The sequence below is a fragment of the Dipteris shenzhenensis genome, chromosome 26 (genome assembly GCF_047967505.1).
Source record: "Dipteris shenzhenensis isolate YYH24624 ecotype China chromosome 26, Dip_SZ_1.0, whole genome shotgun sequence".
In the NCBI taxonomy this organism is placed as follows: Eukaryota; Viridiplantae; Streptophyta; class Polypodiopsida; order Gleicheniales; family Dipteridaceae; genus Dipteris; species Dipteris shenzhenensis.
Window position 1 is genome coordinate 28,601,896 of NC_141621.1, and position 24,535 is coordinate 28,626,430.

At 43.3% G+C, this 24,535-nt stretch overlaps 1 protein-coding gene across 3 annotated transcripts in view; it reads left to right on the top strand.

Annotated features, from left to right (window-relative positions):
• Positions 1–1,575: 1,575 nt before the first annotated feature.
• The window catches only part of LOC147884918 (Metallo-hydrolase/oxidoreductase superfamily protein), a 122,764-nt gene continuing 99,804 nt past the window's right edge, over positions 1,576–24,535 (top strand). Inside the window, exons 1-2 of one of the 3 annotated variants that reach the window (XM_087397539.1) lie at positions 1,576–1,713; positions 22,153–22,323. In XM_087397539.1, the coding sequence (XP_087253665.1) occupies positions 22,156–22,323 (168 nt within the window). In that variant the 5' untranslated portion in view covers positions 1,576–1,713; positions 22,153–22,155. Of the gene's footprint in view, positions 1,908–22,152; positions 22,324–24,535 lie in introns of those variants that run through there. The other 2 variants (XM_087397538.1, XM_087397540.1) reach the window with 2 other exon arrangements.

The window sequence follows — 24,535 nt, forward strand, 5'->3', positions numbered from 1 at the left end:
GAAGCACCTCTTGAATAAAAGGACCTTGGAGGTGTCTGGAAATCTACTAAAAAACTTCCAATATTACAACAACAGGCCGAAACCAGTCCTACGTGACTCCAAGCTTGATGGAACAAGCTATAATTGCTCGAACCCTGAGAATAAAATCTTCTTCCAACAGAATGATGGTGTGTCTAGTGATGTCGAGCACAAGTATATCCTTGACAATGGTACCCTAACCCACCCTAGGGACAAAAACCTTCTGATTAGAGGGGAAAAGTGTGCCTAGTGTAGGTTAGCACTACACTACTCATATTCTAGCATATGATTTCCAACATAGTCCTAAAAAGCCCAATCTCAAACTCGAATGATTTGGGCCATTCAAATTGGGGGAAATCTTTACCACCAACATAGTCCAGTGGGCCAACTTGGAAGGTAATCTATTTCTCGAGCTAATCAATGGTAATAAAGTCAAGGCCCATCATGCCACCACTTGCCACATCGCCTACTTATGGATGCCAAATCTCATGAAGAGTTCACACATTTAGAATGTTGAGTTCCAACTAGCCATGCCTCGTAATCATGCCATTAATCACACGTAGATTCTCTGGCTCTTATATATGACACCTCTTATTTGCATGCTTCAAGTAGCCTAATACACACAAAGATATGGCCTCGTTAGATTGTCCACTCTCTTCATAGCAGAAGAAGAGATCATGACAAGCCATTGAGCCACATGCCCACATTCAGCCTCCACATCCCATTGAGTGGATTATGGAGAGCCAATCCCTCCTATGCAAGAATGGCATTGAGTCTTTAGTGCAACACCACTAAAGTTTGTAATTCAAGCTAGAGTTGTTGAAATTCTAATCAAGAGCCATGACTATAAGGATAATATACTCATGATTCTAGGAGGGTTCATCGAGCAATAGCAACAATAGAAGAGGGATGGCGCCATCCCAAGTGCGAGTAGATGACAACTAGACTAGTTCCTTGGGCGATAGCATACAATTTGTAGTGCTAATAAGAAAGCAATAGAGCCAGAGCAATCGAGTAGTGGGCCCACACCACTTCGCGAGCTAGAGGTAGGGCTTTGATAATCGTGTTGCCTCCCTCAAACCTCAATGCTCGTGAAATGCCACATGGCGAAAGTGATCGGGTGATTGTTGAGTGGTTGGGAGGATGAGAGCTAGTTTTCTCCTAGTTCCCCACCAGGAAATGCCTTCCTCGGGCATTTCCCTCAAAGCAAGAGGCATTTTTTGGAGGGAAAATGACAGGGTGATGTTGGTGACCGACCATGAACTAGCTTTCGGCCACTTTCCCACCAAGGCTCGACCTGGTTTTCAGCGAGTTCCCAATGGCAACTGCCTTCTCGGAGCATCTCTCTCATAGAGCAGGAGGCATTTCCTGGTGGGAAACGAGCTCGCGACGGCGGCCGCTTACAAGTTACCGAGTCATACCCAAGATGCTTTGAGGGAAATGCCCCCGCGCCGGTTTCCACGTGCGCAAGCAGGTGCGTGACAGCGAATGACTGGCCAATCGAGCCAGGGATGATCAACAACGTGTTGCGCACCGGCGTGCAAGTCGCTGTCAAGAGCCGCCTGGGTGGAGGGCGTGGAAACAGGCCGGTGGAAATGAGTATTGGGGGCATTTCCCTGAAGCATCTGGCTATATAAGGAGGCAGAAGGTCTTGATCGTGTGTGCTATGTGGCGCAGCAACAATAGAATACAGAAGTATGTTCTCTCTCAATTGCAGCACCACGTCTAGCACCACCATTGTAGCTGCCTTCCGCCTCCTCCTCCTTCCCCGTCTCCCTTCACTTTCGCTTTGCCTCCCCCTCCTTGGTGGTGCCAGTCTCCCTTCCCGCAACTCCCACCTCTCTCGCTGCTTGGCCTCGCACTCCCTCGATGACCTTTCTCGTCCTCAGGTTGTCCTCCTCTTTTCTTCCTCCATTGATGCGTTTCCACTTGTTTTCTACTTTCCCAGTTTGGTCTTCGTCTTTAACCTCCCCTCCTGGCTTGGCCGGGATCCTCAGCATTGCGCATTACGCTTATCTTGGCCTTAGGAGAACCATTTTTACATTTTGAATTTCAAGAATATGGGAACTTACCCGTTTGGCGAGCGAGTTGCGTAGTGATCTCCATGTTTTAAGCCATGTCGAACTTCATACTGTCGAGTTCTATTTTAAACACGACGAGCGGAATCTCGAAACGTTTCCAATCGAAACTGTTTCGTGAAACGTTTCTGGTAACCCTCTTGATTCCCACCTCAGTCCTACTCCAACCCATAGCCCCCTCCCCTCCTATATTGGGCTCCCCCTTGGGCTTGGAACCGGCTGAAGAAACTGATGTATTGGTGGACAACTGGATGTAGATACGTCCAGATCATCCCTGATGATGAAGGTGACGATCCCACACAAGCAGATTGACAATTCAGACAAATCATATGCAGTAGCGACCTCGGTCCTGAGGTTACTCAACCCCTTCCCACAATCGTACAAATGCAATGCAAGTCTTACTTGACAGGCAATAATAATATCCTCACTATATCAGGAAACTGCAGCAATTGGAGAAGAAATGGAGCATGCATATACAATAGCTGCTATGATGTGGTCTAGGATTGCATTTCCTCAACAACGCTCCAATTGATGTCCACCTTGAGTGAATTAGTAACACACAACCACTCCCTTAGGACAGCATTGAGTGTCAGTATGAGGGTCCACCCAGTAGATGACGATTACAGCAAGGGATGCTTCCACAATCACATTATGAATGCAAGCGAAGCTGCACCAGAGATATACATGGAGCTCCAATCAAATAACTAGCCTTGACGAAGTTGGTAAGCATGCCATTGTTCTATTTGCATCAAGGGAGGATAAAATTTTCAAACAAGTGAAGAAACTGAAAGGCACAAAGGTATGCTTTTACTCAAGGTTGACTAAAGCAAAAACCAATGGAGTTGGAGAAAGTCAAAGAAGCTAGGATGCAAGGAAATGTGCTGTTTACCGTTATGGGAGAGCACTTGTCAGGGAGTTTAAAATGAATCTTGTTATGGTTTTAGTATGTTGTCATGTCACACACTGTGAGCATTAAAATGATAGTATTTTAGGGGTGCAATAGGTACTACTAAGTCCTCTCTAAGGTGCTTTTTTAGTAATATATATATGAGACCTACCCAGACAATTTTCATGAGATCTTTCAAGTATAGGTATGGATCAGAGCTAAAAAAGGGAGATACCATTGGTACACATGGATGACAATACATAGAATGGAGAATTAAAATGAAGGGGTTTAAGAGGCTTGGGAGGAGTAGTAGCTCTCTTCCACACATATTTACAGCCATACATCACAATGTGAAGTTTACAGCCATACCTTGTGAAAATTTCATCCATGTTTCAGCTTGCTGATATTGCGACAAATTCTTTTTATTGTAAGTGGTGCGGGCCTATCAGCTTAGATTGTTAAGTGGTGCGGACCTATCAGCTTAGATTGTCTAAGCATTTTTTTGCTTAGATGCTCGTTGGGGAGAGACTAAAATGAAATTGTTTAGTCTTTACAAGCAGTTGTAGCTTAAATGAATAGTTTGCGGACTACTTTTTGATTAACCTTATTGTTGTCACTGTTTCTCCCAAGTGCAGGTTCCGAGGGTGTTGGTCACCTATAGTTGTGTCGTTGCTCGGTGAGAAAGAGTGCTTGATCACAATGATGGATGGAGGCTTTTGTCTCCATGGGAGTTCAAGGGTTTAGAAGGAGGTTGCATGGTTTGGAAGGGGACAGGGTTGAGAGAGCTATCTAGAAGTTACAGGGTTTAAAGAGGGTTGCAGGGTTTAGGAGGAGTCTAGGGTTGAGGAGTGGAGAGCTAGTCTCCTTCGCGACTTCAAGGGATAAGGGTTGAGGAGGAAGGAGGAGGGAGAGGGAAGTGGAGGAGGAGGAGAGAGGAGGGAGAGAGAGGAAGAGGAGGAGGAGGAGGGAGAGCGAGGAGGGAGGAGGAGACTGCAAGGGTAAGGGCATGCTAGAACACGATAGTATAAGAGAGCATGTGCGCAATTGAGATCAATCACATGAACACAATAGTGAGCTTGAACACAGAATCCTAAAGAGTGGGAGCTTCATTCCACTGAGAGATATTTATATATGTTGGTCTCTACACAATCTGTAGGTACTTCCGTGGTGGGATCTCTTTTGTAGGAGATCTTTTGGACAAGAGTTCCTCCGCTTTTTGGGGGGATCTTTTCGGTCTCTACACAAAGTGGGGAGACCTCAAAAAGTGTAGGCTTTTAGTATTTCTCCCTCTAGATTTAGTATTTCTCTCTCTAAATCTTGATTTTGCAAGTATGATTGGATCTTTTCTAAAGAGGATTTTGGCTATCCTCTTCCTTTAAGATTCATCATACCATCTTTTAGGCTCAAGATATTACAAGCGAAGCTTTGCCGCTACTCTATACACACAAGGATCTCATCGTGTTTGCTCTAGATTGCACTCTGGCCCTTGTTGCCAAAGGGTTAACACTTATCCTTTAGTACTAGTCTTTGTCACAGCCGAGTCTGCCCTTCACCTCTAGAGGGCTAGTAGAACGTTGTATAAATGGATGCTCAAGTATATGTGCATGTGTGGATTTGTATGTATGAGAGTATATGTTTATACTATGGTCTACACCCACCATTGGACGTTGATGACGTTAGTGGGGATGTCATAGTAGTTGCGTGATGGAGTTTATGGTTTTTAACCTTACGAGTATGTCCCCATAACATTGAAAAAATAAAAAGTCCTATTAATTAGTTGTGGGGAATATAAGAGGGGTGAAAAGGAAGATGTGTAAGGCCATGATTAAACTAAGGGATAAAGGGGGGAGGGAAGGAGTTTCAATTAAAGAATAATGAAGTTAGGGGGCATTTAAGAAGGAGCCACATGAGGTAAGATTGGGAAGGGGGGAAGAACCACTATGAATGACTATCATGAGATTGACACTGCATCATGTGATGTATTTTTACAGGATGATTTTGGGCATGTTCCTATATTCATCTAGATGGTGGGGATGTAGTAGTAGCTGCGTGATGGAGTTTATGGTTTTCAACCTTACGAGCATGTCCCCATAACATTGAAAAAATGAAAAGTCCTATTAATTAGTTGTGGGGAACAGAAGAGGGGTGAAAAGGAAGATGTGTAAGACCATGATTACTAAGGGATAAAGGGGGGAGGGAAGGAGTTTCAATTAAAGAATAATGAAGTTAGGGGGCATTTAAGAAGGAGCCATGTGAGGTAAGATTGGGAAGGGGGGGAAGAACCACTATGAATGACTATCATGAGATTGAAACTGCACTATGTGATGTAATTTTAGAGGATGATTTTGGGCATGTTCCTATATTCATCTAGATGTATATACATCACAAATTGAGTCTGAGATGCATTGGCTTTGGCTCAAGGCTTCTCCCCCACAGACATCCAAATATGCTATGCTTTTCATAAGGAAAGTTTCCAATCTCACCGTTCCTGGCCCTATATTAGGATATCTAGAGAAATGGATTGCAGGGAGAGGTTTTGTTATCAGGATACTTTGATGCCAGGATGTTGACATGCATGCATAAAATCTGAATTTCTAGTTGCTGGGAGAGTGCATCGATCGTGGATGTTATGGGTTGTGACTCTCCCCGTCCACTAGGTAGGCTAGGGAGATCATGTTGATGGAGAAGGCATGCCACCCTTTCGTTAACCATGCAACCATGCTCCATATGCAAATTTGGTGAAGCCACCTCTTATTTGTAACGATCCCGAGGGAGATAGAATCTCCTGCAGATTGGAGTGGAGCTGATCCTTGACGTCTCAATTGTTGGAGTTTGGTCTTTGTCAATCTAGGGTCCGTGGTCTGGAAAATTTGGTGCACCATCATGTCACCTTGCTGCCTCGATTTGGCCATCAAGGAATGGAATAAATACTTTGCTGTCTGACCTCAATCGGCTAAAGCATGAGTTTCATGCACTCATGACTGTGTGTTATCCATGGTGAGTCAAGCTCCTGCTTCTGAAGACTCTCTATGGAGTCAAGGTCTTTCCAGAGTGCGCTTTCTTGTGCTCTTGATTCCCACCTCAGTCCTACTTCAACCCACAGCCCCCTCCCCTTCTATATTGGGCTCCCCCGTGGGCTGGAAACGGGCTGAAGAAACTGATGCATTGGTGGACAATTGGATGTAGATACGGGTATCCCAGTCTAGATCATCCTTGATGTGACGAAGGTGACGATCCCACACAAGCAGCTTGACAATTCAGACAAATCATATGCAGTAGCGAACTCGGTCCTGAGGTTACTCACCCCCTTCCCACAATCGTACAAATGCAATGCAAGTCTTACTTGATAGGCAAGAATAATATCCTCACTAGATTAGGAAACTGCAGCAATTGGAGAGGAAATGGAGCATGCATATACAATAGCTGCTATGATGTGGTCTAGGATTGCATTTCCTCAACAATGCTCCAATTGATGTCCACCTTGAGTGAATTAGTCAACACACAACCACTCCCTTAGGACAGCATTGAGTGTCAGAATGAGGGTCCACCTAGTAGATGACGGCTACAGCAAGGGATGCTTCCACAATCGCATTATGAATGCAAGCAAAGCCGCACCAGAGATAAACATGGAGCTCCAATCAAATAACTAGCCTTGACGAAGTTGGTAAGCATGAAATTGTTCTGTTTCATCAAGGTAGGATAAATTTCTCAAACAAGTGAAGAAACTGAAAGGCACAAAAGTATGCTTCTACTCAAGTTTAACTAAAGCAGAAACCAATGGAGTTGGAGAAAGTCAAAGAAGCTAGGATGCAAGGAAATGTGCTGTTTACCGTGATGGTAGAACAATCGTCAGGGAGTCTTTTTTACCTAAAGACTTTTAGTCTGGTCTATGGTTTTAGTATGTTTTCACGTCATACTATGTGAGCATTAAAATGATAGTATTTTAGGGGTGCAATAGGCACCTCTAATTCCTCTCTAAGGTGCTTTTTTAGTTATATATATGAGCCTAAGTTAGGCAATTTTCATGAGATGATAGTCAGAGTGCTATAGCAGTGGCAAAGAATCTTGTGTTTCATGCTCGCACGAAGCACATTGAGGTTCATTATCATTATGTCGGAGAGAAGTTGCATGCAGGGGAGATTAGTATGGTCTGTATGTCAACACATGACAATGTTGCAGACATCTTTACAAAAGCGCTTCGACGTGAGAAGTTTGAGGCATTTTGCAGTGCCTTGAATTTATCTCCTTTTGGTGATTGATCACTTCCTTGTACATCATCACTAGAGGTTTTTTCCCCCTACCACAGTTAGTGGGTTAGTGTGGTTTTGTCACTTAGACAAAACCACCTCCACTCTTGTTTGTATCTTATCTTATCTATTGCATGTCCTATGTTTTGCTCTCCAACTCTCTTGCTTCCTTCTTGTCTACTCCTTTCTTGAAGGTACAGAACAAAGAGAGAGAGAGAGAGTGCAGGTACAAGACGAGTCGATTGTTGAGTAGTCACGTCAAAACTTAGATAACTTGAAAACACACAAGTACAAAGTACTTGTACCTAGACCTAGGACTAAGTGTCATAGGTGTCACATAGGACTAAGTGTCCTTTGTGGCCTAGAAGGCAGCCTAGAAGGCACTAACACTATAAGTGCCTACACTTATGCCTACAAGGCACATACCATGGCCTATAGGGCATCACTAGAACCACCAGAAGATGGCCTACAAACCCCCCTTCATGGGATGGGCTGAAGTACTCTGGAAACGTCTCAGAATACATGGTAGTTTCTGGTCATGGTGGCACATGTTCATCCAAAAGGATATAGCCACCTATGAATGTACAAGGAATGTCAGATCATGTAACAAAGGGAACCAAGTGTAAAGCCTGTCGGAAGACTTCGAACTTGGGACGAGGAAGTGCCTTTGTAAACATATCTGCGATGTTGTCCTTTGTGGGAAGATAGGACAACTCTATGTCTCCTGCTGACAACCACTCCCGACCATCCTACCCAATCACTATCCGTGTAAGCATGCATGGTAAGTGAACCCTGATCACTGTTAGAATTATAGATATAATTCAGCAGTGACCAATGTATTTTAATAAGCTAGTTAGGGGCACTTTTCCCTCTTTAAGAGGTTTTTCCCCCTAACCGCAGTTAGTCCACTAACTATGGTTAGTGACTACTAAGGTTTTGTCACTAGGACAAAACCTTATCTCTCACTCTTTCAGTTGTACTCTTATACTCTTCTATTGCAACTAAGCTTTCAAGCTTTCAGGTCTCAGCTCACTCTCTTGCTCTCTCTCTCTCCCCAAATCTTACATTTGGTATCAGAGCAGATAGTGCTCTTGGACCTGCTCTCTACTCCCGGACTCTAGCTCCCGCGAGCTCCCTTTGCTGGCCGTACCTTCTATCTGCTGCAGCTCGTCATCCCGTACAGTGCCGTACATTTCGTACAGGTCCGTATGGACCTGCTACTCCAGCTCGTACTTACCGTACCTGCGCATTCGGTACAGCACGACTGCAGTGCCGTATAGCACGTACTGCACCATCGTCGCTGTACAGTATGAGTTCACCGTACGTACCTGCGCGTACATGCCGTACTTGCTTTTGTACCCGTCTGTGCTTGTAATCTCGTCGTCCGTACCAACGCTCTATTTGAACTATCAGCCTGCGTCAGCAGCACATTGTCGATCGTACGGCTGTACAGCTTGTCGCCGTATAGCCTGCCGTCGTCGTACATTCTGCAGCCCCGTCTGTACCTGCGATCGGATCTGCTTGTCCGTACAATCAGTACTTGCTCATCCGCACGTGTGGCAGATCTGTACCTGCTCATCTGTACTCTGTCATACATCCGTACCTGGTCATCCATACTCATTGTACTAGCAGATCTGGTGGTATTTGTGCAGACAGTTGCAGTCTTTTGCAGTCATTTGGGTATTTTCGGGTTCATAGTTGCTTGTGAAGTAGACATTGCAGGCAGATTTAGAGGTTTAGCTCAAAAATTTGGGGCTTTCTGCTGAAATTGCAAAATTTGGGGCTTTCTGTGCTTTTGCCCCTTTTCAGCTGCAATTTCAACCTCGAAATTTGGGGCTTTCAGTTTTGCAGTACAATTTCTTGTAGAAATTTGGGGATTTTGTGATTACACTGCAATTTCGCAGTGAAAGTTGGGGCTTTTGCAGACAGAGCGCAATTCTTGCAACATTTGGGGCTTTTGATCGATTTGCCCCTTTCTGGTTGCAATTGAGCCTATTTTGGGGCTTTTGTGTTGGGAGAGCAATTTTGGAGATTTCAGTTCATACTACCTTTCTTGAAGTGTTTTGCAGCACTTTTGGCAGATTCTGGAGAGTTTTTGATGCTTGGACAGATTTCTGACAGTGCAAGTGCAGAAATCTGAGTTGCATTTACAGCCAATGCTTGGCTGTGTTTTTGGGAGTTGTGCATTTCATTCCCAGTAAGGGAATTCAGTTTTGTATCTGCTAAAATCTCTTTCTCAGATATGGCCCAGCAAAATCAGAATGATTTTCAGTTCGGTGGTCTTTCACAGGAAGACAAGTTGGATGGTACCAACTACTCCCTCTGGAGTTTTATGGTACGCAATATTCTGATTTCTTGCAATTTATGGGATTATGTGAATGGGGGTGAGATCCGACCAGCAGGTATAGCACCTAATACCCCTCCCCAGCAAGGAGGTGGAAGAGGTCGTGCACAGGGTGCAGCTGCAGGACAAGTTGTTGGTGCAGCTATAGCCACTACTCTAGAGTAGAAGAGATGGGATTCACGGTATGCCTTAGCTTTGTCATGCATCTCTCTTTCAGTGAAAAGATTTATCATTCTATCTTTCTTGAAAAGAGAGTTAAGTAATACACATATGGAAGAGGGTGACTCCATGTCAGTCCACCTCACAAAGCTACAGGATCTCAGAGAGCAATTATTGAACATTGATGAGATTATTCCTGATTCAGAGATGGTTACTACCACTCTGAATTCTCTTCCTGAGTCTTATCTCAGCTTTCATACCTCGCTGAACTTATCATTGAGGGGGGGTGCAAATCCTCTCACTTTTCATGAGTTGATAGGACTTCTGCTTCAGGAAGAGCAGACCAGGAAAAACTTGGCTTCACGTGCAGGTGAACAAGCTATGCTCTCAAAGTTCAAGTCAAAAACAAAGGGACAGGCAAAGACATCAGTAAATCAGCCTTCCAGTGGGTCAGGACAACCTTCACAAAAGGCTAAGAATGATGCAAGTAAGCCCAAGAAGAAGGGTTTTTGTCATTACTGCAAAAAGCCAGGTCATCACATTGCAGAATGCAGGAAAAGGCTTGCAAAAGAGAAGAAAAACAGCTCCGGTATGGCTGTTTCAGATTCAGCTCCTCATGCATCTGACAGTGGGGATGCTGCAGCCAACTTTGTTGGACAGGATTATGCCTTTTTATCTTGCATTTCAGATTCTAGGCTGGCTGTTCCAGATGCTCGGGATAGTACAGCCACTTGAAATGATGATACATATGCCTTTTTGACTTGCAGTTATGATCCTTCCACGGATGCATCAGCTTTCAGTGTCAATGAAACACCGAATACTTGGTATTTTGACAGCGGTGCCTCCTCCAAACATATCACTTCTAGGAAGTGTCTCTTTACTTCCTTGCATCCACCTCCCGTTGGTAAGAAAGTCACTTGTGCCAACAACTCGTCATATTCAGTACGTGGTACAGGAGAAGTTGAGCTTACCGCCATTGATGGCTCAGTTTTCAGACTTTCAGATGTCTTGTATGTGCCTGGTATCACCAAGAATCTCCTTTCAATGTCCACTCTTAACAGGGCTGGATTTCAGGTCATCTTTGAGGATGACAAATGTGCTGTCCGAGACAGAGAAAATGATTATGCCTTGAGATTATCTGGTACTCTGCTGCGTGGGCTTTTTCAGCTTGATCTTTTTGAGAAAAGAGCAGCCCATGCTCTTGCAGTTTCTACTCCTACTGCTGCCATGCAGAATGCAGAATTATGGCATGCCCGATATGGCCACATGCATTACAACAGCGTGATGACGCTTCAGAAGCACTCTATGGTTGATGCATTGCCACCTCTTGAGATACCTCCTCCACATGCTTGTGAAGGGTGCATTTTAGGCAAGATGCATAGATTCCCTTTCAAAAAGGATGGTTCAGTTAAAGCTGTTCGAAAATTACAGCTTATACACAGTTATGTCTGTGGTCCCATGAGGACTCCATCATTGGGTGGTCATCTCTACTTTGTTACTTTTATTGATGATTACTCCAATTTCACTTGGGTTTTTGGGCTGAAGCGCAAATCAGAAGTGTTCATGGTGTTTAAACACTTTTCAGCCATGGTTGAAAATGAAACCAGACTCAAGATACAGACATTGCGCACAGATAGAGGTGGGGAATACTTATCTGCAGATGTTGATGCTTTTCTGAAAGGCAAGGGTATTGTGCATCAGCTCACAGTGAGGCTGACCCCTCAGCAAAATGGCAAAGCTGAGAGGAAAAATAGAACTCTTATGGAGATGGACAGATGTATGCTGAAAAGCAAACACATGCCTCACAAATTCTGGCTTGAAGGTCTAATGTGTGCCAACTACATCTTAAATCGGGCTCCCACTAAGGCTTTGAAAACAAAAACTCCCTATTAGGTCTGGAATGGGAGAAAGCCTTCAGTGGATCATTTCCAAGTCTTTGGATGCCTTGCATATGCTCGTGTGCTAGTTGAATTTCGGCATAAGTTGTCAGATAAGGCAATTAAGTGCATATTTGTTGGGTACAGTGCAGAAAGCAAGGGGTACCGTCTCTACAATCTTGCTACACACAAGATCATTGTCAGTAGAGATGTGATATTTGCAGAAAATTCAGCTCACACTTAGGCTGAATTTCATATGCCTTCTTCTTCAGACGATGTTTTTGAGGGGTTGCTACCCATTGCCTTGGGTTCCCTGCTGATATTTCTGATGCAAATCGGAATTTACAGCCACCTCCCGATGCTCCAGTTCAGCCACAGGATGTCTTGCCACCTCCACAGGCAGTGGAACAGGTGGTTCAGCAAGAAATTGCAGACATACATGCAGCAAAAACAGTCCCAAACTGGCTGTTACAGACTCTCAGGGAGAGTAAGATTGATGCTCCATTACCTGGCAGGACTCGCAGTGCAGTAAGGCACATGGAAGGTGCTAATTCAGTGGAATCAGCATATGCAGGTACTCTTCTCGATGAGAAGGAGCCTGCAACATTCGAAGAAGCAAAGGACAATGTGCACTGGATGAATGTCATGCACGATGAGTTGCAGTCCATTAAGAAAAATCAGACTTGGGATGTTGTAGACTTGCCACCAGGTAAACATGCCATTGGTACACGATGGGTTTTCAAGGTGAAACGGAAGTCAGATGGCTCCATTGACAGATACAAGGCAAGGCTGGTTGCTAAAGGCTATGCTCTGAAAAAGGGCATAGATTATGAGGAGGCTTTTGCTCCTACATCCCGGATGACCACCATCCGATCTGTTATTGCAATGGCTGCACATTTTGAGTGGAATGTTCATCAGGTGGACATTAAAACAGCCTTCCTAAACGGAGACTTGTTGGAAGAGGTTTATGTCAAACAACCTCCAGGCTTTGAAATGCACTTCAGGTATGCAAGCTAAACAAAGCTTTGTATGGGCTGAAACAGGAAATGCACTTCAGGTATGCAAGCTAAACAAAGCTTTGTATGGGCTGAAACAGGCCCCTCGTGCATGGTATGCCAAGATTCATGCCTTTTTGACCAGCAAGGGGCTGCACAATAGTCCTACTGAGAGCACCCTCTACATCAAGAAGGATGGGGGGGAAATTTTAGTCATCATTCTTTATGTCGATGACTTACTGCTCACAGGGTCCAATGAAGATAATATTGCAGATTTCAAAGCTGATTTGCAGACCAACTTTGACATGTTAGATTTGGGGCTGCTTCACTTTTATTTGGGGATCCAGTTCTCTCAAGAGAGACGTGGCACTATTATGTCTCAGTCCAAGTATGTGCAGAAACTCTTGGACAGATTTAACATGCATGATTGTAAGCCCATAGCCACTCCCATGGAGCCGGGGCTGAAACTCACAATGCATGATGCAGGAGAATTAGTTGATGCCACATTTTACAGTTAGGCTGTTGGATGCCTCATATATCTCTGCAACACTAGACCTGATATTCAGTTTGCAGTATCTCAGGTGAGCAGGTATATGCACAGCCCAAAAACTATGCATTGGCAAGCAGTCAAGCGCATCTTTCGTTATTTGCAGGGCACGAAGTCTTTTGGCTTGTTATTTCCGAGGGGGGGTGACTTGCAGATGCATGCCTAGAGTGATTCAGATTGGGCTGGTGATTATGACACTAGGCAGTCCACTAGTGCCAATTGTTTCTTTCTGGGTAAAGCTTGCATTTCTTGGCTGAGCAAGAAACAATCTACAGTGGCTACCTCATCATGTGAAGCTGAGTACAGGGCAGCTTTCACAGCAACAGTTGAATGTGTCTGGCTGCGATGTCTATTTGCTGATCTTCATCTGTCATTGGAGGGTCCTTCTTCAATTCTCACTGATAGTCAGAGTGCCATTGCAGTGGCAAAGAATCCAGTGTTTCATGCTCGCACGAAGCACATTGAGGTTCACTATCACTACGTCAGAGAGAAGTTGCATGCAGGAGAGATCAGTATGATCTTTGTGTCCACACATGACAATGTTGTAGATGTTTTCACCAAAGCACTACCACGTGAAAAGTTTGAGGCATTTCGCAGTGCCCTGAACTTATATCCGTTTGGTGATTAATCAGCCTTGTACATGACATTGGCACTGCAGGGGGGTGTTAGAATTATACATATAATTCAGCAGTGACCAATGTATTTTAATAAGCTAGTTAGGGACACTTTTCCCTCTTTAAGAGGTTTTTCCCCCTAACCGCAGTTAGTCCACTAACTATGGTTAGGGACTACTAAGGTTTTGTTACTAGGACAAAACCTTATCTCTCACTCTTTCAGTTGTACTCTTACACTCTTCTATTGCAACTAAGCTTTCAAGCTTTCAGCTCTCAGCTCACTCTCTTGCTCTCTCTCTCTCCCCAAATCTTACAATCACCGTAGAAGAGGGCTAAATCCTGAGTGCCTCTGAGATATCTGAAGATTCTCTTCACTGCCTGCCAATGCTGTGAACTGGGCATGTGCATGAATCTGCTGAGCTGAGATACTGCATACTGCAAGTCAGGTCTGGTGTGACATAAATAAATAAGGCATCCAACAGCCTGTTGATAAAGAGTGATATCACATGGTGAGCTCCCATCATGAGCTGAGAATTTGAAGCCAGGGTCCACTGGAGTAGAGATTGGCCTGCAATCCTCAAACTGAAAACGATCAAGGAGCTGTCCAATATACTTGGACTGAGACATCATGATACCCCCCTCAACATGAGCAAACTGAATGCCCAAATAATAATGGAGCCGTCCCATGTCAGACATGTCAAAAATCTGCTGCAAATCAGCCTTGAAAGCTGCAATTTGCTGAGTATCTGGGCTCGTGATAAGCATATCATCCACATATAAAATCAGCACTAAAAAATTAGATCCACTCCCACATACATAAAGAGTGGGTTCTGTGGGGCTATTCTAAAAACCAAGGGATAGTAAGTGTGCATGAATTTTGGTATACCATGCCTTGGGTGCCTGCTTCAAACCATAAAGGGCTTTTCTAAGCCGGCATACCTTATTTTCAGAATTAACAACCTCAAAGCCAGGAGGTTGTGTGACATAGACTTCTTCCTGCAGATTCCCATGAAGAAAAGCGGTCTTGATGTCAAGTTGGTGCACTTGCCAATGATGATGGGCTGCAATGGCAATGACACATCGAATGGTAGTAATCCTGGATGTGGGAGCAAATGTCTCCTCAAAGTCAATGCCTTGTTGTTGGGCATATCCTTTTGCAACAAGACGGGCTTTGTATCGATCTATGTTGCCATTAGATTTCCTTTTTAATTTGTACACCCACCACGTTCCAATGGCATGCTTGCCAGGTGGGAGATCTACTAATTTCCATGTGTCATTTTTGGCAATAGATTGTAATTCAGCTTTCATTGCATTCATCCACTCTTTGCTGTCAAAAGCATCTTTATGGCACAGAGGCTCTTCATTGCAAGCTGTGGCAAGGAGTGCAAACTCAAGAAAGTGACCATGCTGTCTATTCCCTGATCTTGTCCGGGCAGCAAAAGGCTGATCTTGTTTGCTGTCCCTCAATGTATCAAGAAGCCATCTGGGAACTTGCCTTTGTTGTCTATTGACTGCTCTTTCTTCAATGACTGCATCATGAGTAATGGGATCATTTTGTGCCGGAAAAGAAACCTGCAAATCAGCATGAGGGTGAGGCTGATTAATGCTTAGTGGAGGGCCTGCAGGAGGCTCATGTTGCTGCTCAAAATCCTCTTCTGATGATGGCAGAGGTAACCAAGATTCAAAGGCATCAAACATGTCAACATCTGGCTTTGCTTTGCAGTCCATAAGAGGAGAAGCTGAATGTACAGCAAAGATCACATCTCTATTGACAATAATCTTCCCAGTATTTGGTTGATATAACCGATACCCTCTGCTCTCCTGGCTGTAACCAATGAATATGCATTTGATTGCCTTGTCATCAAGCTTATGTCTCAGCTGAGATGGTACATGAACATATGCAAGAGACCCAAAAACTTTCATGTGTGAAAGTGAAGGCTTCCTGCCTTTCCATGCTTCATAAGGTGTAATAGTCTTTAATGCCCGTGTAGATGATCTATTCAGCACATAGTTGGCACACATTACTGTATCAAGCCAAAATTTATTGGGCAAAGACTTGGCCTTAAGCATGCATCTGGCCATCTCCATTGTGGACCTGTTTTTCCTTTTAGAAACAGGATTCTGCTGAGGAGTGTAAGGTGTAGTGCATGAGTGAATAATGCCCCGTGAGGATAGAAATGCATCAAACTCCTTTGACATATACTCACCCCCCCTATCTGTGTTGAGGGTGACAAGCTTGTTTCCTGATTCATTCTCAACCATATTCAGCCATCTCTGAAAGCATAAGAAAACTTCAGATTTGGCCTTTAAAGGATATACCCAGCAATACCTTGTGAAATCATCAATGAGAGTCATGAAATACTCGTATCCTCCAATGGCATTTGTCCTCATTGGGCCACAGACATCACTGTGTACTAGTTGCAATTTCCTTTGTGAGAGTTTTGGACAATTCTTTTGAAAAGGAAATCAATGCATCTTACCCAAAAGACAACCCTCACACACATGTTTGGAAACTGTGTGAGTCTGAGGTACATCATTTGCCATCTGTTGTGAATGTAGCTTTGCAAGAGCTCTATAATTGAGATGGCCCATTCTCTCATGCCAAAGATGAGTTTCAGCAAGCTGTGAATCTGAAATAGCCAATGCTTCAATAGAAAGTGGAGCTGGATGATGATCAAGGTGATAAAGCCCTTTTTGCAAAGTGCCAGTGAGAACTATGGCATCGTCATCACGAAGATCATATACTAGGCATCTGTAGCCATCAAAAATTACTCTGAAACCTGAAGTAGCAATTGCTGAAATTGAAATCAAGTTGACTTCAATGCCAGGTACAAAAAGAACATTTGTCAGAGTGAGAGGATGGCTGGAAATGGATGTGAGCTGCACATCTCCAACTCCTTTTACAGCATATGAAGCATTATTAGCACACGTAACAGTCCCCCCTCGAGGTGCATCAGCTAGAGAATGAAACAACTGTCTGCAAGATGTGACATGCTTGGAAGCACCACTATCAAAGTACCACGACTGAGCATCATTAGTAGTAAAGAGTGCATCAGCTTTGGAGGGATCAAATGAGCAATGGACAGCCCATGCCCAATCATCCTGAAGAGCATGTGCATGTGAAGCATCCGCTGGCTCATGGGATTCAATGGCATGTGAGGCATTAACTGTCAATCCTGCTTTCTTTTTCTCCGAAGCAATGCGCTTCTTGAATTCTGAAATGTCAAGTCCAGGCTTTCGACAATAGTTGCATCTTTTCTTCTTTTCCTTATCTGCTGTATTTTTAGATGCATGGGAGGAATTGCAGCTGCTATGCGTAGTGGAATTGCAGCTGCTGTGCGCAGATTTTGGCTTGCCCATAGGCTTGGAAGCCTTGCCTCTTCCTGTCTGCTGTGAAGCAAATGCATGATCAGGAATAATGGCTTGTCTGTTAGCTCTACTTTGCTCTTCCTGCAAAAGCAAAGTAACTAGCTGGTCAAAAGAATAGTGTTCTGGATTACCCATGGCCACTAATCGAAGGGTTGTAGCAAACCCTTGATATGTATCTGGCAGTCCATTCAATGTGGTACTGACAAGCTGTGAATTTGGCACCACCTCATCAATGTTGGCAAGCTGTTCCATGAGGTCCTTGACCTTTGTTAAATATGCATCCATTGACTCACCTTCATTCATATTCACTTCCTGTAATTGCCTTCTTAAATATGCAACACGAGCTTCATTGCGTATCTGATAGAGAGAAGCCAATTTATCCCAAGCATCCTTTGCTGTCCTGCAAGACCGGAGGTGTGGAATAATGATTCTCTTGCATGATAAAGCAATGCATGAATGTGCATTTGCATCTCTTGCATCCCATCTTGACTGTTCTTGAGTTGGAAGAGCAGCAGCAGGAGTGCTAGAGGAAGAGGCATCAGGAGGAGTACCCCCTGCAGAAGAACCAGCAGTAGAAACAACCACTGTAGCATTGGCTGGCCTCAGATCAGCCCCAGAAACAATATTCCACAAATGCTTTGCAACAAGAATATGTTTCATGAGATAAGACCACATCGGATAGTTGGTGCCATCCAACTTATCATCTTCACGAAGAACTCCAAATAAATCTTGATTGTTCCCAGCCATAGCAACTGTGATACCCTGAAAAAGACTTGAAAACCCAAAAGCCTCAAGGCTATCACTGCAAAAAGCTGGCTGTCCCAAAAATGACAGCAAATATATGCAAATTTCTGACCCAAATCAAAGGGCAAATGCGGATCTGACCCAAATGTGACAGTGACAGGCAATGTTCGCTGCAAAAACAGCAAATTTGGCAAAAGCCCCAAATTTATTGAGGGCAAATAGGCCAAAAAGAGGGCAAATGTGGAAAAGCCCCAAATTTTGCAGAAATTTTGCAAATGTGACCCAATGTATGATAATTTGATCCAATGTCCTGCAAATCTGACTCAATATCCTGCAAAAAAAGACTCAATGTCCTGCAAATAAGCCGTACAGACAGCTCAAGTACAACGTACGGCTGTACTGTCAGCGTAAGTACTGCTGTACGGCTGTACGGAACAAAGAGAGAGAGAGAGAGTGCAGGTACAAGACAAGTCGATTGTTGAGTAGTAACGTCAAAACTTAGATAACTTGAAAACACACAAGTACAAAGTACTTGTACCTAGACCTAGGACTAAGTGTCCTAGGTGTCACATAGGACTAAGTGTCCTATGTGGCCTAGAAGGCATTAACACTATAAGTGCCTACACTTATGCCTACAAGGCACATACCATGGCCTATAGGGCATCACTAGAACCACCAGAAGATGGCCTACATTTCTCTCAGAGGGACTCATAGCAAAGGGGTAGGCATGATTTTGGCGTGATCACGGGCACCCGAAACGGTTCACCGTTTCGGCACCGTTTTTGAAACCTAAAACAACGTTTCGGGCAGGCGAATTTTTAATTTATTTTTTGATTTTGCTTGCAGTGCAGAAGCAAAAGTACCAGCACATACACACCATACACACCTGCCTCAACCACCGAGTAAGAACCCCATTGGTGGGTAGGGTAGTTTTTGCTCTCCCTCTCCAGCCTCTCCTCTTGCTCTCCTCTCATCCTACAACCCCGCCCTCAGCCGTTTGCCCCTCCTCCTTGCTCTCCTGTCCATCATCTCCTCCTTGCTCTCCTCAGCCGTTGCCCTCTCCTCTCCTCTCCTCCTTGCTCTCCTTTCCAACGCTCCTTCTTGCTCTCCTCAGCCCCTGCCCTCTTCTCCTTGCTCTCCTTAGCCCTTGCCCTCTCCTCTCCTCTCCTCCTTGTTGTCCTCTTAGGCCTTGTTGTATGACACATATAATAATACTAATTATATATATATATATATATATATATATATAAAATATTTTATCAATCTTAAAAACCGAAACTCCTTTTCCACTGTTTCTTCTGGTGATTGAAACTCCGAAACACCGTTTCCCGCCTGTTTTCGAAACTCGTGGGAACTATGATCACAGGACCATGGACCACATTCTCACACTCAGGTGTGTCATCGAGGAGGCCAGGGCATAGAAGCAGAGGATTTACTGTTGCTTTGCGGATTTTCGCAAAGCCTTTCATATGGTACCGAGAGCTCGCCTTGTCGGACGATTGTAGGAGCTGGGCTATGACCGAGAGAACGATTTTCGCAAAGCCTTTCATATGGTACCGAGAGCTCGCCTTGTCAGACGATTGTAGGAGCTGGGCTATGACCGAGAGATCATTTGGGTTGTCATAGCACTTAACGAGAGAGAGTCAGGTAGGGTCTGGATGGGAGCGGGGTGGACAGATGAGATCATGAGTACTATTGGCGTCAAATAGGTCTGTTCTCTCTCACCAACCTTGTTTGGTTTCTATATAGATGAGCTTGAGACATTTATGCAGACACTGGGGGGGTTGGATGCTCACTAGTTGGCGATTTGATTTAGATTTTACTATATGCAGATGATGTGGTACTCTTATCTTCCTCTGCGGAGGGCCTCTAGAGACATTTAGATGCACTACAGTCTTTTTATGAGTCACATGATTTGAATGTCAATCTTGGTAAGACGGCTCTCCCCCTGTGGGCTTCCGACACAAGTGACACACCCGACAGAGGATATATGCACAGATTACACTTGGGGACATTCCTTGCATGTCCAGGGTTGGAGTGCGATCGAAAGGGATGACCATAGCCCTCGTTAGACGCAGAGTTACAGCCAGGAGACGTCCTACGGCCGCACCCACAGATAGTCGATAGCACTCTATCTCTGATTTCATGTTACCACTCCCCCATCGTCCTTGGGGGGGGGGCTGCAGTTGTGATACTGGAACGGGTCTTGCCTTGTACTTTGATGACATGTGATGGTAGTGAGGATGGAGATGACCATATTGATATTCAGATTGACATGATGTTATCACTGATGTTCTTATGATTATGCGACTTTATAGTTTGTATGGGTGTTTATGCTTGTTTAGTAGCTCCACCCTTTCAACTTGTTTTGTATCAAGTTTTCTCATAGTCTGATAGACCCATTGGTCTTCCGAAGACTTTAATAAACTTTCTTTCTTTCTTTCTCTCTCTTTCTCTCTCTCTCTCTCTCTCACACACACACACACACACACACACACGCTCTCTCTCTCTCTCTCTTTTGGTGCGAAATCTGTTTGTTTTTATATTACAAAAAGTAGTCCCCAAGAAGGGAACATGCAGCTACAACATCAGAAGGATCTCATTATATGACAAAAAAGTAGGATAATCAAGATCCCACGCGTGCAAGCAGTTGAAGAAGGATTGCCATAAAGATGCCTGGAAGAATTGATACTTAGATCACCAAAGACCTTGTGGTTTCGGTCCTTCCATAGAGTCCATAGTGCCCTATGGTGAACCCAATTAAAGAAAAAATCATACCCCTGTTTGACAGGATGAACCCCGAACAATCAAAATGCTTGCTAAAGCAAGCACTAGGGTACTGTAGCAAAAACAAGAAGTCAGATTGAGGGCAATGTGGCATCAATGTGGCATTGTAAGCCATTGATGACTTCAGTTGTAAATAGGTAATTATTCACTCAAGAATTAGTTGCGTTGAGAGATGAGTTTAAAAGGGTGCACTACAGTACACGGGAATAAAAGCTTTAGTGGTTTTGGTTGAGGCTTGTTTGTAATGATCCAAGAAAAATAATGAAAAAAGTACGCATATTCTTAGATATGAAGTCTTTTATCTATGGTGTATCGGCCTTAGGCATGTTTAGAATGATTAAACACAAGCTGAAAACAAAAAGGGGGAAGTTGAATGGCCCGTTTTTCTCTAGTTTCAAAAGAGAGTTTGATTGAGTATACATGTGCTTTCTAAGTTAGGAATGTAAATTTGCATCTTTGTAGGAAGTGGTACATAAGTGTAAGGGGTTCATTGAGTTTTTTATGTTTTACATAATTCATTTCTTCTGTAAATTCGTTCTTTCATTCCTACATGAGAGAGAGAGAGAGAGAGAGAGATTTTTATTCCTGTTTTTTGGAAGACTTTGTTTCTTGATTTGCTTGTTTATTTTTGCTTAGGCACCTTATTCCTTTCTTCTTCCTTTCTTGTTTTCTTTCTCTTTTGTTTATGTGATGTATTTTAGTAAGCACTGGGTTTGTCCAAGAGACTCCACGGGTCTTTAGAAACCCAGTATAGCTGCTTATGCTTGGGCATTGATGACGACATAAGTGTCGCTTTGCTTGCTAAGTATGCCTTCCTTTTGTTTTTCAATTTTTTTTTTGTTACCTCTTTTCTCCTCTTTCATTTTATCTTTTTTAAATTTGTATGATTGGATATGTTCTAGTCTTACAAAGATATATGTATATATATTGTTTGTAACATTACACTGATGCCTCTCCCACGTCCAACATTCTCTTTGTGACAACTCTTGCTTTTGGACATATGGTTTTCATCTTAAGGTGTTTTGCTAAGGATCTGTAGTATTGATGGCCAATTTGAGTGCTTTATTCCATAGCAGGGCCTTAGAGCCATGGTTTAATGTAAAGTCCAATCGGAAGTAGGGGATTTGCAAGAGATAAAAGCGTAGATGACTTTGAGTTTAGAACACAATGATGGAAACGAGTATGCTTGGTAATGCAAGGCTATTTTTAATATATTTACTATCGCCATAGTGACATTATGCCAAGTTTATGAGTAGTGACCATTATGTGTGTGATTTGTAGAATGGAGAATGCAAGTGTTCAAGATGGATATTGTTTTTCAAATGTATCATTGGTTGTGCATTTTTGTTGCTTGTATCATAATGCGTAGAATAGGATATAAAAGAGTATTTATGCTCTCATTGGTGTTTTGTTATGCAACAAGGAATGCTAATTTTGGAAAATCGCCTTGCTTTTTCTGATGGGACTTTTTATTATGTTTGCATTAGGGAATGACAATTTTGGAAAATCGCCTTGCTTTTCCTGATGGGATTTTGGGAAAACAATCGAATGATGCTACAGAGGAACAAGGGAAATCATACCTTCTTTTCTTGGGCACTGGCACAAGTGAGGGTGTTCCAAGAGTTAGTTGCTTGACAAATTTGACCAATAAGTGCCCGGTATGAACCATAAGCTCAAAGATTTTCAAGTATTCCTATCAACATTTTTGAAAGTTCTAACTTTGGCTCTTTCTTTCCAATTTTATTTCGACAAATAAAAATATATATGTATATACACCACATATATATGTGTGTAGTGTATCTATATCTACTTTTTTTTTTTTGGGTAAAAGAGATATTTCATTCAAAAAAATGTACATTCATAACTGTCCAAAGTAGGACAGCTACTACTTTAAACAAAGAAGTTCAAAAATAGGGCATAGAAGAGTGCTCATACAGTCAAATAGTACGAGCATGATACAACGACCAGAGAGCCCAATGGCACAAAGGTAAGAAATGATCATATTTTGGCATTGGAACATGTCTGCCAAAAAACCAAAACTGCTTACCAAAAGAAACAGTGGGAAAGCGAGCTCGAGAAGAAATGATTGTATTCTGGCATTGGAGCATGTCTGCCAAACAACCAAAACTGCTTGCCAAAAGAAACAGTGGGAAAGTGAGCTCATAGTCGTGTCATCAATCTGAAAAGAAAGTCACGAGCCACAGGACAGGTCCACACACACACATGCGTGCGCATGTACATATGATGTACACACACACACACACACACATTTTTTGTGTGGAATATACACACACACTTTTTTTTTGGGGTGAAATCTTATATTTCTGTGTGGGAAATCCCAAAAGAGGTAAAAACCGACCAATAAGTATAAGGAAAAAATTTACCAGTAAAGCCTCAGAGCAAAAGTCATGAGGCAGCCAAGTAAAAAGTTACATATCAAGCTGGAGAAGGATCAAACACAACATCCTCCAGCTTCAGATTATTGCTTTGTAAAAACTGAAAAAACAAGCTGTTTTTTGCCCTTGTGATTCTTCTTAATATAGCCAGGCACTCGAAATTTCTGAATCACAGGGTCAAAAACCTGTTGTAACATGGGATGAAAAGAATCCAGTAAAAAGGGCACATCTACATCTTGACAGAAGAAGGCTCTGGCACATGCATCAGAGGCAAAGGACCTAGATCAACATCTATATCCTCGGACGAAAGAGCTGCATCTGATAAAGCAGGACTCAGCATTTCAGCTTCACTCCGAGGATCAACCTGAGAAAAAGCATGTGCAGCATCCTGTATGATCCCCTCTTCAAGGGGCACATCCATATCCTGAGGAGAAGGAGGCTGATGATGCTTAACAGGAGTCGGATCCTGAACTTCTTCAGCAAGAGAAAGATTGGCTTGTGATTTTTCTACCTTCCTCCAGTAATCCTTCGGAGCAGTAAAAGAAGGCTTATCCAGTAAAGCCATAGCAAAAGGAAGAGTAACCTTCACAGTTGAAGAAGGAGCGGCCATGGAATGTACACACACACACACACACACATGCATGCACACACATGCATATAGATATAGATGTAGATGTAGGTATAGACACAGATATAGAAATAGATATAGATATGGGGGGGGGTTTCCATGTGAATACCTTGACTAGCCAACTATCTAGATATGCATGTGTCTCAGGCCATGTTGAACCCCGCTCTTGGCTAGTCATCTAGATGACTCTAGTGCAACGGTTAGTAGACTCCAGCTAGGCAAGGCTCAAACCATGTGAAGATATATCACCATATGGGAAGTTGGCATCATTCTGGAGTGTGTCATAGCGAACTTTGCTTGTACAATTTGATGAGGAATCCAAGGCTTACATTCTTGATCCCATAACATAGAACTTGAGCTTCAAAAAGACTTTAGAGTTGGTGATTTGTTACCAAATAAGGTCTCAAGGCGATCCCAAATCTCCTTGGCAGTTGACAAGTCCACATGATGAATGAGAGAGTCAGCCAAGCAACAATGAGAGCAATTGCTCTTGCATTCTGCTGCTTCCATATTTTGCGTTGTTGCTGATCATTCGTGTCAACATTGTCTTCGTCAACAACGTTCCAAACTCCTTCACGCATAAGGAGCAGCTGCATCTTTGTTTGCCATTGTTGGAGATAAGTGCACACTAAGTGTACTATTTCCTAGTCTACATTTGTCTAAGTCTAAGTCTAGTCTTTAGTGTGTGCCATGTGGCACTTCTACAATTATCCCATAAGCACTCTTGCTTTATGTCTTGTACTTTGGCCCATATATTCAATGGGTCACATCATTGTAATCTATCAGTCTAGCTTGTGTCTTGTCTACACTCTTCTCAAGGTATTTCTAGTCTTTCAGTCTTGTTAT